The sequence below is a fragment of the Chenopodium quinoa genome, unplaced genomic scaffold (genome assembly GCF_001683475.1).
Source record: "Chenopodium quinoa cultivar QQ74 unplaced genomic scaffold, ASM168347v1, whole genome shotgun sequence".
Taxonomy (NCBI): domain Eukaryota; kingdom Viridiplantae; phylum Streptophyta; class Magnoliopsida; order Caryophyllales; family Amaranthaceae; genus Chenopodium; species Chenopodium quinoa.
Genome location: NW_018743920.1, coordinates 6,127,291 through 6,144,373, shown reverse-complemented (window position 1 = coordinate 6,144,373; position 17,083 = coordinate 6,127,291). Strand labels below are relative to the sequence as shown.

General features: G+C 31.3%; 2 protein-coding genes across 2 annotated transcripts; both read right to left on the bottom strand.

The window, feature by feature from the left end:
* Window positions 1-62: 62 nt before the first annotated feature.
* On the bottom strand, window positions 63-953 carry LOC110687629. Its single transcript, XM_021864268.1, has 3 exons — window positions 880-953; window positions 719-784; window positions 63-628 (listed from the first exon to the last, which is right to left on the bottom strand). The coding sequence occupies exons 2-3, from the start codon at window positions 764-766 to the stop codon at window positions 104-106; spliced, it is 573 nt and encodes a 190-aa protein (XP_021719960.1). The 5' UTR covers window positions 767-784; window positions 880-953; the 3' UTR covers window positions 63-103.
* A 6,571-nt stretch (window positions 954-7,524) lies between these two features.
* On the bottom strand, window positions 7,525-10,425 carry LOC110688168 (protein FAF-like, chloroplastic). Its single transcript, XM_021864877.1, has 2 exons — window positions 9,944-10,425; window positions 7,525-9,716 (listed from the first exon to the last, which is right to left on the bottom strand). Exon 2 carries the CDS (start codon window positions 9,609-9,611, stop codon window positions 7,953-7,955), a length of 1,659 nt encoding a protein of 552 aa, XP_021720569.1. The 5' UTR covers window positions 9,612-9,716; window positions 9,944-10,425; the 3' UTR covers window positions 7,525-7,952.
* Between the last annotated feature and the right edge of the window lie 6,658 nt (window positions 10,426-17,083).

Sequence of the window (17,083 nt, the reverse complement as noted above, 5' to 3'; positions counted from 1 at the left end):
TAAAATATAAAAAACTTAAAGCACTTGAATCTCTATAAAGTTGAGACAACTAAAAATGTTGATAGTTAAACACCAAAACATAATTGCATATTGATTTACTCTCTTATTTACCATTTGTAGCCAATCTCTTAGCCACACTAGTATCAAAACACGCTAATAACCTATCATATTTGGTTGAAATCTGTGGAGAACCTCCTTGAGTACTTCTTGAAACAGTAGGAGATCCTTGAACATTCATTGAAACACTAGGAGAAAGTAGAACATTCCTTGAAACACTAGGAGAAACTTGCACATTCCTTGAATTTCCTTGAGTACTTCTTGGAACATTAGGAACATCATGCACATTTCTTGAAATACTAGAATCAACTTGAACATTCCGAAAACAACCTTGAGGACTTCTTGGAACATTAGAAGGAGCTTGAACTTTCTTCGGAACACTAGAATGAACTTGAACATTTCTTGGAGCTTTTGGAGGATTTTGAACAATGCTAGAAACTTTAGAAGGAGCTTGAGCATTGATTTGAGCATGCACAACTGTGGGAAATTGTACATTTCTTGGTTTCTTTGGTGGCAATTGAGAACTTGTTGGAAAATTATCAACATCATGAGCAATTGCAGCTGTTTTACCCTAATGATCAAAATTAAAATAATTAATGATCAAATTCAAAATTCATAATGACCTTATACAAAATTAAAAGGTAGATGATTAATATTTCACCTTAACAATAGCAGATATGTCTGGATCAACAGTAACGTTTGATTGCATAGAGCTATATCCATATTCCTATAATAAAATGAAAATTATAAAAACATTATAATCACAACTTAAACTACTAAAATGAACAACTACAATTACATACATAATCATTTACATAATACCTGTTCAAAGTCATTTGAAACACTATCATCTGAAGGGATATCTTCTACAATGGCAATCTTTTTATTACAAACCTTGAAAAAAAATTAAAAGTAAAAATGTTTAATATTCTAAAGAATTTGATAAAAACAGATAAAAAAAAGAAAATAAGTTTTTACCTGAGCACTTAGATCTTCAATCACAATTAACTCATTAGGATCAGCCAAAGAATTAGCATAAGAAAATAAGTTTTTACCTGAGCACTTGGATCCTCAAATAAAATAACATTCTTTTTTTCCACTGCAATATTAAAATGTAACAAATGAACACAAATAATAGCAATAATGTACAATAACCACATGTAAACTGTTAATGATCATTTATCATTACATAAATGAACATATATCAAAATGATAATAAAACATATAAATGAACATTTATGATTACATAGATAAATGTAAATTACAGTAATTACACCTATGTTAACGTAAATGTACATATAATATAACATACATGAGCATTAATTGAATGTCAAATTTTATAAAACTATAGACAATCATTAAAATGCAGAAAACTGGAAAAAACATCAATCGAATAACAACATTACAAAGAAAAACAATAAAATCACAACAATACATCACAAACTATAAATTAAAATAATCATAAATAAAAATGAAATCAAATATTATAATCGACCATAATTTTGATTTTAATTCATACAATAAGCAATAACAATTAGCTAAACAATAAAATCAAAAATTATAATTGAGCATTATATAAACTATAGTTCATACAATTACAAAAACTATGAAATCAAAAATCAAAATCGAACTATTACACGCGAAAAACAGAGCATAATCAAAATCGAATGATTGAGGAAAAAATTACTCACATTGTTTCGAAAACGAGTCGACTAAACCAACTCCAGCAGAAAAAATAGAATCACAATCACGATCAAAAGCAATTAAGCTAGAATCACTGTCACGATCAAACGCAATTGAGCTAGAAATTTCCATGGAAGAAGAGAGAGAAAAATTGGGGGAAAAATAAAAAATGCAGGAGAGAGAAAATGAAATAAGTAAAATATGAGATAAATAAAATGGAAATTAGGTTAAGAAAATCATTATATAGTTGCTTGAATAGAAAGTTAACAAAAATGAAAAAAGATGAAGAAAAAAAAATGGCAGAATGGTTCAATATAAAACGACGTAGTAGCATGGGGGTGTAGGAGAAGCTGGCTACCCTAAAGTCTAGGCAAAAATTTGTATTCTAACCTGTTAGACCCGTGACCCTTTTATAAAGCCCATTCAAATTAAATTTGAGTAGCTATTATTATTATTATTTTTTTTTTTTTTTTTGGTGTTTAGAGAACCACAAGGCCGAGGGTGAGAATCGATCCCATAATCTCCTGAGATCGAGAAGGAAGTTCTAACTATTTGAGCTAAACCTCACTCTTTGAGTAGCTCTTATTAACTCTTATCAGAACTTTTGCTAAACTTATTTTATGTGAACTTATTGACCATCCGCTAAACTTATTTTTCCTGAAATAAATGGGAAAAAGGTGGAAAAAAAAAAGAAAAAAGATGGCCTTAATATATTGTCTAGTTTAATTTGGTCTAAAATTCACAAGAATAAGGTAATAATCAAACCCTTAAAACAAGTTAAAGAAAACATAACCCAATTCTCTCAAATTTTCTAAAGCAATAAAGGAATTGCAAAATACTGACTCCGTGTTGATTAAATTTTGGTAGAAGGTACAAAAGGCAATGATGTATGTACGTGCAAATTTTAAGCCCTTTACTATGTATGTTTGGCATTGTTATTTTAATTTTATTTTCGTAATGTTGAATGAAAAGTTGGTGATTGTGCTGAAAATTGTGGAACTAATAATTTCATTTTATTGTGGAACTAATAAAAAACTGGTGGTCTTGTGACATGCGGTACAAAGATCATGATTTAAGGTATTTTTGTGCGTTAGTTAAACTTGTGTTTACTTCTATCTTCATTTTCTTTCTCGAATCTTATGTCGAAACTAAGCTAAGAAATTAACAATCAAAATAATGAAGCATGAAGCATCAACGACATCATTTCTCACACATACACCTCCTTAATTGCCTATACTTTGATCAAGCAAAGGTCCGTTTCTATCCATTTCCTTGTCAATTTTTTTTTTGTATAATAAATTAATCATATAATGATGTTAAATTGATAGTGGGAAGCCAAAGAATATGATGAGATGCTCTAGAATCTTTTTATGGCCACAAAGCTCTATTTTTTTCATGGCAAAATAGTTAAGTGAATCACGCAACTTATTTGCGGAGTGATTTCTATACTTAAAATGTCTTTATCAAAAAGAATCTACGGAGTAATATCTTTCTGCGTATTATTGTAATTTCCTATTTTGTGAGCTCTAAAAAAAGGAATGATTTTTTCTTATTTCGGTAGAATACACAAAAATTCTCTATACTATCATTTTTCATTATTTCCAGTTGCTCGTGTTGAACGATATTATGAGGACTATCGGTTTTTAAGCATTAAAGAACTTTAGATTTACTACATTTAGCACAAACATATCATGATAACTTTATGTCGTCCATTGATGAAATTGAGTTTTGTGCGGTTTAATTTCTCATATGTTGAATAATTTTGAGAATTGTAAATATAATTCTTGTGTTTAAATTAATTACTTAGGTTAAGTTGTTGTGATTTATTTTAAACAAATATTAGAAGCAATATCTCGGTAAAGAGGAAGCAAAGCAAGCAAAATAGCAGCAGCCCGGTACACATCTCGGTCTGGGTGGTGCTCGCCCGACCGGGCGCGAGGGTGGTTCTGGGATCTTGCTCCACCGCCCGGCCGGGCAGCCGTCGCCCTACCGGGCGTGAGAACGGAGAAGAAATATGTAAAACCCTAGAAATTTCTTTCCTTTAAAATACATGTTTTTCTGCTTTAAAAATACAAATAGGAAATTCTAAGACATTACCGCCACCGTGAAAACGGCTGAGGCAATTATCAAAGACACACATCAGAAGACTTATTTTAAAACCATTCAAAACAAGTTAACTTAAAAAGTCAAACCAAACGAAAATAAGTCAAACTAAAGTCAACTTACAACTTGGAACCATTGTAGGCCCTTATCAAAACCCAAAACAATAATAAAAACCTTTGTGTTAGTCTCACAAGCAAATATATAATAATCAAAGCGAATAAACACATCATATTCTTATGCAAACTAAACAGGAATCGCTCTTCACTCATGCCCATTATGAATATGCTTCATCACTTGAAAAGCTTCCCTTTACTTTGTCCCCACTACTCGCCATTATAAATGGTTCGTCGTAGGGCCAAGATAAAGGCAAGGCCAAATAAACATACAAACACACAATCAACAAAACTGAGTACATAGACGTAAACAATACACACTAACATGCTTTTATCCAATCAACACACAACTTACCTTGTTGCACCTGTTTACAAGCATACAACATACCATACAACTAACCAATAAATAAATGAATTGCTTATTTAATTTGATTACGCATCGAACGGATTTCCCACCAAATCCCTGCCCCAAATAAATTAAGGTAAACTATACCAGGAGCTAACAAATAGGCAAATGCCACATGAAAGTGACTGGACGTCCCACGCATAAAATAAATCAAGGAAAATACAGCGTCATGTACTCCCAGTATTAGCTATGGTGAAATATAAAACCCCATAACTCCCCCCATATGTTCACACTTAAGGTATATACGTTTAAGGTGTTTTGGTGCGTAATCTCTTTCACTTTACGTTGTTTACATATCTTTAAACTTGGTGATGACTTTCAATCCATACCACAATCAATTATCATAAATCATTCAAGCAATCAAACATACCGATTTAATTCTTGAATAATTAGTGACCACATAATTTTAATGTTGAACCCTTTTTAAACTACCTCGGCGTTAGATAACAACTTAAGCACATAAAGCACCGCAAATCCTATCCCTCGGTGTTTAGAACACCTTAAGTGCACATAGGCATCGCAATATATCTTATTCTGTGTACTAAGACACTTAATAGCTCAATTCTCATGCTTAAAGCATCAATAAAAATTATATGTACCATCATAAAATTCCCTTTTTATATTCCAAACCAAATTAAACATTTAGTTTAATTAAACATGCTCTCAATTATGCCAACAATAAAAGTGTGGTTCATATTCAACATGCCAACATAATTAATTCCAATCATCAATTCACCACAAATAATCCATACTTCACATATCAATCACCAACATCAATTCCATCAACAATTCCAACCAATACCTATCATGATACTACCTTGGAATTAATTAAACAAAGCCTAGCATGCTTCTACACACTTAAATAAATACCGAGTACGCGACTGTACCTCAAATATGATCTCAAAACCGCCACGACTACACGAAATCACTCACTTGGAAGTGTCCTACAACCCAAAATTGCAAAGAGACATTAATACCTATTCATAATAAATTTTCAATAATATATACACTCTTTAAATCGCTTTTAGACCCTCTAAAACATGCTGAAAATTAATTTAAACCACCTACTTTTAATCCCAATTAATGGGTAATTAAAAATCCTTTTAAGAAACATAATTCTAACCTTTATATAAAAATTCTAGTTTTATAAAAACTTATAAAATTGATGTAATTATGTTTAAAAACACCTGTTTAAGTAATTTCAATCAACTACAATCAATTTCCATCACTATACATTACTTTTGAAACCAAGGGTTTTCAATTTGGGGCTTTTTAATTCAAAAAATAAATCTGAAATTTATATGCATACTAATCATAATTAAAACACCATAAAATCATCACACAATCCAAAAGCAATAATTAAATCAAGGCTAAATTATATTAAAACAAAGTTTTTTTTTTTTTAAAAAAAAAAACACAACCGCACGGATGAGAGGGGGTTGCTGCCTGCGGCTGCTGCTGGAGGCGGTGGCCGGCCGATGGGAAATGGTGGCTGGCGAGCCTGACTTCTTGAATCTGGGTTTTGCCGCCCGACCGGGCGCGAGAGGGGTCAAGCTTCATCACTCAGGTTAGCCCAGTCGGGCGGACAGCAGACCGGTCGGGCACGCGTTAGACCTGGTTTGAGATTGATGGTTTTCTTCAATTTGTTTGGTTTTTTGTCAGTTACTTCGTGAGATTTGGCTGGATAAAAATTGCTTCTACATATATGTTTTTGACATATGATGAAAACTGACTTGAGAAAGTATCAGATTATTTATTTTCTTAGAACTTTTTGCAAATCATCATCATAAAAATATCAAAGTTTTGATTTCATTAGACCACAAATATACTACACACTATTGTGGTTGTTTTCGTTGTATCTCCTAGTAATTTTGTGATACCCGGTGTGTTTAACCAGGGTCGAAATATTACTTTAGGAAAGTGATTTTGTTCACGCCTCGAAGTGTAAATTTGTTCAAGTTCATTGCGATTTTTGTGACCCGGTACTCTTTTCCCCAACAACATATGTATTCCTATCGTCTCGAAATAACAAGATCTTATGCTCTATATAGATGACTAGGAAATAATTATAAAAATTATTTATATTATAAAAAATCATGATATGGATAATTTATATGATATTCTTAATAGAAATATGTGAGAAAGAAAATGTTAAAAATAAACCTTATTAGGAAGAAAAAAAAATGGCGGTGTTTTTGTCGTGTTCTTAATGATATATAGTGGATTTAAATTATTGTACAAATACAATTTGGAGTAATTGCGAATTGAAATATCCGCATGGAAATAAAGTATAGAGAGAATGAGGTTCGTATCATCCAAGTCTATAGTATGAAAAAAAATGACGTAGATATTATATATGGGATCTGACTAGGGAGTAGGGACCCAATAAATTATGAAAACATGATCTGCTGCCGTTTAACTTAATATAAGAAAAAATATTATTTGCAAAACAATGTGTTGGACATAGGCATAGATTTTTCAAAATCAAAAGATTCAAACCTCGAAACTTTAATTTAATTCGATGAAAACCTCAAAAACATTACATCATTTTATTGACCGATTGAACTTATTATACAAGAAATAAGTTAAATGAAGCATGACGAGATGATTTGATGGACTTATTATACGAGAATTAAATTAAATGAAGCATGACGAGATGATTTGATGGAGTAGATTAAATAAAATTATAAGAATAAAAAGACGAACCTTCTATCCAAAAATCTAGAAAAATTAATAGTACGTAGAGTAGTAAGAAGATCATAAATTTTGATTGGATTAAAAGGAAAAAAAATTTAAAAAATACTACAACATCATAGTCACAACCTTAAGTGGAACAAGACCAGGCACCAAATCGAAGACGGTGGATCTTGATGCTCCTTAAATAGCATCTAACTGGTCCACACATGCGTCAATTTAATTACCAACCTCATTATTTGCTTTTATTTCATTTCATTTTATGGAAGAAATTTAAATTAAAAAGCTCTTTTAATTTAATTCTCACTTTATTTATTTATTTTTCAAAAAAAGAAAAAATCTTTAGGGTTGGAGGGTGGGGGACACATAAAACCTTCCCAAGATTGAGCCACAAAGAGTCAAAGATATTGTTGAATCATCGTCAAAAGAAGAGAACTTAATAATGCAACGAAAAGAAGAAAATTCTAATTTCTAAGAAAAATCATCATCGATCTCACTTTTTTCATCCAAGCCTCAAATCGAAATCTTAGAATCGGAGAATTAATACATACATACATACTACTATAAAATTTAATCGTAGTAATATGTAAAACTAAATTCTTCTCCATTACAAAGGATTTCGCAAAATTTATTAAACTACGTACAACATGATAAGAAACCCCAGTGGGATGGCCTAATAAATTAAAAATTCTAAAAATGACAATAAATTAAAGTGATCACGTTCATAGGGTGGAAATTACAACAAATTTGAAAAGAGGGCTTAAATTGCAATGATAGTAATAAGCTAGGGATTATGTAAATGATGGAATTAAGTTATTAGTGATGTTGGAAAATGGTGGATTATTGAAGGAAATGAGAGAGGGTTAAGACTTAAATCAAGGTGATGAGGTGGGTGTTTAGGAGGTAGCAATGCAAGGAGGCTCCCAGAATAAGAGTGACCTCTTGGGTTCTTTACAGCCTCTAAGCATCAAGGGAACAAGATACTCCGCCTTTTCGGCCGCGGTTGCTCCTCCTCTACCTGTTCCTGCAGCTTTCAGTAGTACCACCTCTTGTTGTGCTAATGCTTCTCCCTTTCTATTATGGGCGGCATAAAGCAACTTGTTGTTATTCCTTTTGGTATCATCATCCTTTTCCACTTGTGGGGCACAATTTTTGTTATTATTATTCTTGTGCCCTACAAGTGGATTGAGCATAGCCACTGCTGCTGCCGCGGGGCTATTGCTCCGTCGCCAGTAGTACTCGTAGGCATTCAGGGCGACAGCAGCAGCAGTGGCTGTGCTCGCACTCACCCTTGGTTGAGGTGGCAGTGATCGCGTCACTACCAACTCATCATCCTCTATCTCTTCCTCATTGTCGTCAAGAGTTTTGATTACTGTTTTGTTGTATTTGCGAGGCCATGTGGACTTGTTCCGTGAGCTTAACTCCATGAGCTTACTCATTGTAAATGCCGTGCATGACCTTTGTACATTCATCATCCCCCTCGGTATAGCCAACACCTCTTCACCTCCTTCTTTCTCTTCTTCAAGATCATAATTCTCTACGATAGCAGCCTCGAGTATCTCCTTGCTTTGTTCCAGTTCATGCTCATCAGTAGTAGTACTAGTACTGAGAGTTAGTAGCAAGCGCCCGTCTTGTCGTTGCGCACGGAAGCAGTTCTGAGAAGGAACTGCGACAGCTTCAACGACAAGGCGGCCGTCTTGGCGGTGGGACCGTATGTGGAGGTTGGACCCGTCATCTCGGTGAGCCAATGAAGGAAGAGGAGGAGGGAATGACGGCCTTACAAGAGGGACCATCATTGACCTCTTTATAGTGGGACCCCTCAAGCTGTTGTTGTTGCACTTATAGTTATAATTACCCACTTCTACAATAACATTTCCTTTCTCCTCTAACTCTTCTTGCTCTTTCTCCTTCTCCTTCTCTTGCTCTTCCTCCACCTGCTCGTGCTCGTCTTCGGGGTCCGAAGCCGGGTAGGAAAACCCATCAGACCCGGTCTCTGACCCGAGACTCTCAGTACAAATCTCAAGGCTCTTCTCACTAAGCGAGCTTGAACGCTTCGCCAAAGGGTGAACATACGGCGGAGGAAGATGACCCGGCTCAGACCCAGACTTAGACCTAGACCCAGACCCATCAGTCTTTCCAGGAGAAAGAATAGAGCCCCAACTCTTCTTGTCAGCTTGAATAGAACTCCAGATTTCCTCAAATGCCTGACCACCCACGTTGTTGTTGTTGTTGTTGTTATCATGATCATAATTACCACGAGTGTTATCATCAACAATGTTGTTGTGATGATGCTCGCCTAAGGCGAGCGAGGAATGAACCCTCTTGAAAGAAGAAGGGGAAGAATGAGGAGTAATCCATTTTTGTGAGGAGGACATGTCAGCAGCAGAGAGAGTTCTTCGAATAGAATTGTTGTTGAAAGAAGAAGAGTTGTTAAAATCAGAGCTAAGTAAAGAAACAATGCCCTGTTTTGATTGTATGAAAGAATTATCTTCATTGATGATCATTTTATAAGGGCTTTCAAGGCAGCTGGCGTTGTCAAACCACCCTGCTGACATCTCTCTCTCTTCTTTCTGCAACTACTTAAGATGCAGAGAAATTTAGAGAGATGTTCGATTTTCTTTTTCTTTTTTTGTTTGAATTTGGACAATTTTTCTGAATTCCTGCAACACAAAAACAGATTCTTTTATTAGGGATAGGAAGATCAACAAAAACTGATAAAAATTTAAAGTTAAAATTTGGGAATTAAAAGCATTAAAGAGAGCCAACTGTAAGAAGAAGTAAGTAACAAAAAAGTATCAAGTTACAAAGCATTCTGAAAAACATGCAAGTGGGATAGAGATATAATTGGGAGATGGGTGTCAATCATAGGGCAGTCAAATTTTCTTACCTTATATTTTACTTCGATCATAAACAACCAACAACAACAATAAACCTCTGTTTTTATTTTCTCTCTTTTTCTAATAAATACAGAGTACTCTGTTTTTTTGTTTTTTTTTGGTTGAGTACTTGAGTTTTGTGGGGTTTTAATTTTTTGAAACTTGGTTAATGTGAGTGAGAAGAATGAGGAGGAGGTATTTGTAGTGCCAGAAAAGTATGAAATTGGGTCCCGCATAACGCAACAATTTTAAAAGTGTACTTTTTTTTTTTTTTTTTTTTTCTCCCATTTAAGTTTGTTTAATTAAGAAGTTGCTCCTTAATTGTATTTTTGTAATGACTAATTCCTTTATTCTATTTGAAGAAGTAGTAGATGGTAAATTTTAACCAACTATTTCTACTAATGTAGATTCCCTTTTCCCCTTTGTTTTTTAGGGGGTTATTAAGTGTGAATTTTGAGAGGATAAACAATTTAAGAATATACTAGGTGCCCTTAATGTTTAATTTTTAATCACCCCCTATACCACTCTAATCAATTGATGTTAGGAACATTTAGGTCGGTCACCCTATATTATTCCTTCTTTTAGTTAAAAAATTATTCTACGTCGTGAGAGTTCAATTTGAAGTTTAAGAATAGGAGAAGTAACTAAAATTTAGAATTATTAGCTAGTTGTATAAACAAATATAAAACTTTACAATTCTTTTTAATTAGAAGTTAAACTTTTGTCATTAGAAGGGGTTATCTTTTTAATTTATACTCCGTATTTCTCCATTTTTGGTTCTAATAATATACTCATAAAATCAATTACAGGTAACAAATACTTTGTACATTTAGAGTATTCTTTTAAAATTACTTACGTTGTAGAAAATTGTTACACTAGAATTTAGCTAGTTGTCCTAAAAAGAATATATTTGTAAACATATGTAAAAATCTTGACATATAAAAATAGAAATTATGCTTTGAAAGTAACAATAAGGAAGGAGTCTAAGAGGGTGCTAATAATATGGCCAATCCAAGATTAGAATGGAAAAAATTAATTAATAAAATAATTAACCCCTAATACGAGAGGTGGAGAGTGTGAGAAGTCCAGCTAGGAAATTGTCAGATAGCATATCAATACAAACACAACCGTACGGGAAGTAAATAGGAAACTATATCCTTATTCTGAGTAGCTTCCATAAGTGTGCATGCATTGTCATAACTCGTAACTCCCCCTCTCTTCTCCCCCGTGTCTCTCTCAACATACTCATTTTTTTTTTCCATTTTTTGGAATCTAATAACTCGTGGCTAGCTATTTATGTTATTTTCATTTCATACACGCTACTGTAATAAATAAGGATCGGAACGTTATAGTAGTACAGAGTAATAATGAAATTATCAATGAGGTTGGGGTGGTGTAGTAGTTGTGTCGTTAACTCTGTATCTTGTACTCCGCATCAATTTGGTGTAGAGAACTAGAGATTATATCTCATATATGTAAGAGGGATATTTTATTTATAATATATCCCCTCTCTAGTAGACCGATTGATCCCTTCTTATTTATAAATATAAATAAATAACATAATTTTCAATACCATGTACTTAACTATGTAGCTTGACGACAATTTAGGGTAATTGAGAATAAATAAACTTTATTGATAAACTTATTGACATGAAAAGTTTTCACCACCAATATTACTTCCACACCATTTCAAATCAAACGTAAAATATGGACTGACATCCCTAATTATCTACTACGTATTAGTTAAATTTAAAACAATGCATATACTAATATGTATTTTTATATGCCGGTAAGAATTATGATAAAAGCGAAACATGTAAATAAATCAAAGTCAAAGTATTACACTTAACGTGAAGGAATATGTATTGTCATTTCTATTTGACTAGACGCTTTTTAGAATTTTTACTTTATTAGGCTAAGGGTGCACATATCTAGGATTGAAAATTTTATGGTACAGGCGTTTGTATCATGCTTGGTACAGACAAAAAATGTAGAAAGAACATGTATTTGTTTTGTAAAGAACATACAACTGTTTTGTAAATAACATATAACTGTTTTGTAAAAAAAAAAAAAATCCAGTTTTATGTGTTTTTTGTATATTTAAAGAACATTTGTAATATTAATAAAGAACAAGATAATATTATGTAATGAACATTATTTATATATGTCCACCATAATTTAAAGACAAAATTTGAAGAACATTTCACAATAAGCAATGAACATTATGTCACAAATAAATGTACATTACACTAACAATCAAAAAACATGGACATTTGTTCTCTTCACTCTTTTTTGATGTAAATATGTTCTTTTCACTCTAGGTATATGTTCATTACTTTTCAATAATATATTCTTTTCGCTTTTTTTTTTTTTTTCTTTTTGTTTACAAAACATTTGTATGATAAGCCTGTAGGAACCACGCATTGATATAGGATGTATATAAAAGGTATGTTGATATAGTAAAGGTGAAAAAAACTTTGGGACAAAGTTACTACTCGTAGAGAATTATATGGAGATTTGAGCCCAATAATATAGACACTAATACGAATTTAGACTATGTAATAATTTGGCGGTGGCATTATTGTCTAGTTGAGATTAAAATAAAAAAGTAGTAGTAGTCCGTAATTTGTTTGAAGTGGATTGGAAAATTGAAAAAAAGGGTGTAATGACTGCGTACTTGGCATGAAAGCCAAGCTACATAGTTTGAGTATTTGTCATTTATCCGTCGTCCACGCTATTATCATTGCAATAGATTAGTGTTCTACTCCTGCTGCCCAATTAATTACTTTACTCGATGTGTCATTTTATTTGTAATTTTGTATGTATATATTCACTTTGCTATAAAATATACAAGTACAACATTACATAGTAGATTTTAAGTAAGGTTACTATAATGATATTATTACTTTACCGGATCATAATCAATAAATATATATATATATAATCAATAAATATATATATATATATATATATATATATATATATATATATATATATATATATATATATATATATATATATATATATATATATATATATATATATATATATATATACTTGCACCCTCAATTTCTCAATCTACAAGACTACAACTCATTGCTTAAGCTTGGTGTCTCAATTTTTCTTTTTTTAGTTACCATTCATTAATTCATACACCCAGTTACAACGTTGTACTACAAGAGAGCAGTGATTTTTAGCTTCTTTACGTCATCGTTTATCAATCGGTTGAAATCAGGAAAATAAAAACCCTCATGATTTATTAAGACTATGGTCGCTAATATGAGTATACTATTTAATAAGTGATTTTCAATTTCAAACACTTTACAATCTATAGTGAAATTTAGATAAGTTTTAGAATGCAATAATGTACTTAATTATTTAATTAAATCACACGCATTTTATCTTCTAGAACTCTAATTGAGTAGATTTAGGTAAATAACAAAATTAGTACTATGATTTAGGAAATCTTTATAATGATAGTCGTATGGTCCATTTCAATAGAGGCAAATGGCTTATTAAATTGTTTAGGCTTCTTTCTTATTGAGAAATAGTAAGTGCATGTTTATTGTATTTTGGATAACGGGTCAATTGGGAGCAACCTTTTCGATCACTATCATTAAAAGAAAAGAAGGTTACTATTCCATGGAAATGAGGAGCATGTGGTTCATCAATTAGGGTTTTTACTAATCTACATCTCTCACAAGAGATAGATATAGATGGATTGATCTCATGTGTGCAAAAGTTTTATGCAGAATTTTATTACTTTTGTCTCTGACATGTACTTTGATCATCATTTCAAAATACTCCGCAACAATTTAATTTTAAAATATTTATAAAAAATTAAAAATATAAATGGTCAGATGTATGTATTAAGAAACATAAATCTAAGTTATGCAGTGTAAGTTAAAAGAAAAACGAAGAGAGTTTGACGAACTTTATCTTACCTTACTTACATGTATGTGATACTTTATCCTACCTTAAATACATATTACATGTATGCATGTAAGCTAAAAGAAAAATGAAGAGAGTTCAACTTTATTCTACCTTACGTACATGTATCAATGTATGTGATACTTCATTCTACTCAATTACTCATGCATGGTAGTTTACCCGTCCTAAAACTTATTTACTATACTAACTTTACAGAGTTAAAATATTGTGTTCACAAGATATGGAATATGATAAGATAAATGGATTCACATAGATAAAGTTGAATTAAAAAAATAATATACCAAAAATGGATAAACCGAAAGAGCATTACTTGCAAATATAGTCGAGTTGAACAGGTGGAGACACGTATGTATGATAGCTTTAATCTACAAATTCTCTCGTTTGCGGATTTTGAAAAAGGAGGAGAAAAAGAAGGACTCTGATTGGCTGAAAATGGCTTAAGAAGAAAGCAAAAGAATCACTTTCAACGGGACAACATGATTGGGCGGCTTATATCCATGGACACATGACCTAACAAACAGAATCGAACCTTGCTAAATTCCCACAAATTTTATACTAATCCCTTAGCTTAGCTAATAGTATAGTACCAGATCTCTCATGTCATACTAAAGATTAAATTTATAAACCACTACACAATATGCAAATGGAATAACCCTAGCTAGCAGGGAATTTAAAGGGAATATTTGTGCTTTTTTGGTCCGAAATATATATATATATATGACATTCAAATCGAGACGAATCAGTACGTAGATATATGTGTGTGAAAATTGTGAATATATATGTTAAATTGAGAATATCGAAGGTTTTAAATTGGTTTTATTTTTCGTTAATAATTCAGTTAGGTTAATAAGCGGATCGAAGTAGACAGATAATTAAAAATCTATATGGGCTTTCACTATTATTTAAGAAAAAAATATTACTAAAACAATGACAAATTTGCATGTCATTCCCACATAAGTAAACTTAAATCACTGCAATACACTATAATGGAGATAACAACTGATATGAACATTACCCAAATCACACATGCCGGTAGTTCAATCAATTACACTAATTAGAGAAACGATATGAGTATGAACGAATTAGGTCAACTATATTAATATAAAAAAAGTAACAAAAAATTTTAATTTTATTTTTATAGTCATGAAATTTGACCTCTTTCTATTTTCTAAACCTTACACGTTTAATATTTTAGACTAATTATATTTTAAATGTTTCATAAACTTTATTTGACAAACTTTTTCAATTATTTTCTTATTTATTTTGTCCTTCTCTCAAACGACAAAAGTAATGTGTAGGGTAGTGTTACGTATAGTTTGCCTATGTCGTCCACTCATACAAAAAGACGATGATGTTGATCTCTTTCATCCATTTGAAAGCACATTTACAGGCATTCACAAATTTTACGAAAGAACAATAAAGGAGCTACTGATATCTCAAACCAAATCTGTTGAATTATTTGGTCTGACCAAATTATAAATCACAGGAAGGTTGATGGAAATTTCATGCTAAAATAATACTAGTATTATATTCTTGTCCCTCTAATTTCAGTGTAAAGATGAAATCTCCGCTTAGACGCAAGCTACATATATTATTGTCCTTAGCTTGTCCATGCATCGTCGTAGATTTATTGGAATATAATTAGCGTTACAAGAAATTGATTTATTTTATAATGATAATTAGAACTTCTTAGCTTCCTGTATTATTTTCACATAACTTAGGAAAAATAAGTTCAAATAACAGGTTTCATAAATTAGGTTCATGAAAAATAAATTCATTGAAGGTTTAAATTAATAAGGGCTATTTAAGTTCCCAATATAATTATATAACTAAGGATCCTATTAAGATCAATAATGTCCTATTCTGTGTATTCTTAAGTTCATATAAGGGTTAATAATAAGTTTAGATAAAATAAGATAATGAAAAAAAATATTCTAAGTTATGTGAACTAAAATTTGTAAAAATAAGGTGAACATAAAAGGGCCTAATTTAACTTACTTCAAATTACATTTAGCATGAGTTTGTGACATAACATGGCCTAATTTACTTCAATTTACAATTAGTATAGTTTTATGTTCTAATGTATTTACTAAAGTAAGTTCAAATAAGCTCTAGTAGATTGATTAGATAAGTTAGATATAAACATTATTTATGTTAGAAAATGGGAGAGAAATGCAATAATTGTACAATTTAAAAAAAAAAAAAAAAAAAGAAAAAAAAAGGAGTATATATATATTTTTTTCTCGTTTGTTGTTTGTCATTTTATTCTTTTAGTATAATTCACATAAAAAGAAATATCTTTCTAATTTGCACCGTTATTATGTCATCCTACTTTGAGACACTATAACTAAACAAGCAGCATCGTCTTTTCTAAAGAATGAAAGACAACACTTGTAAGGGCTCACTCACTTTTTAATGGGGTATAAGGGAAAAGTTTTTCATTTTGTAGCATCTGTGTGGATATATGCAAAAAGAGTGAAAATGCAATAGTATAATTTTTTACATAACTACGGAGTATCATTTCTATAAGGATTTTTTCTGATAGGACGAGAACTGAATTATTAATTAACATGTTTATACTTTTAGTTTATTATTAGTACGTCTATATACATTTTTTTTTTTTTTTTTTTTTTTATATAGCATATATAATGCGCGATAAGAAGTGACAAACTATTGCATTTTTGTTCTCTATACGTAGGTATTTGGCTTTTAATATAAGCAAATTAAAATGAATAAATGCTTGATTAATCTAGAAGAACATGCATAAATACTCGTATTTTGGCAAAAATTTCCACTCAACATATTCTTTACTACAACAGAACGAATTTTCTTTTAAGTAAATGCATTCCCTTGATTTACTACAATTATTTATTTAATGAACTAAATATTAGTACGGATTACTAAATAAGGAGTTAGTATATATGCATGGTTGTTCAAGTTGTTCTTCATTTAAGATAATATTTGACGTACATAAACAGCATGAACTAGTACTATCTTCTTAATTCATAGTTTTGGTATTGGTAATCTTAGTCAACTCACGCTAATTAGTCGGTTTGATTCCTACAACAAGTCGATTAAATTATGATAAAATATTAATAATCGAATCTAATTGCACGCACTTAAGAGTTTATATATGTGATTATACATATGAGGTAAAAAAAAAAAAAAAAAAAAAAAAAAAAACCGTAACATCTGAGGCA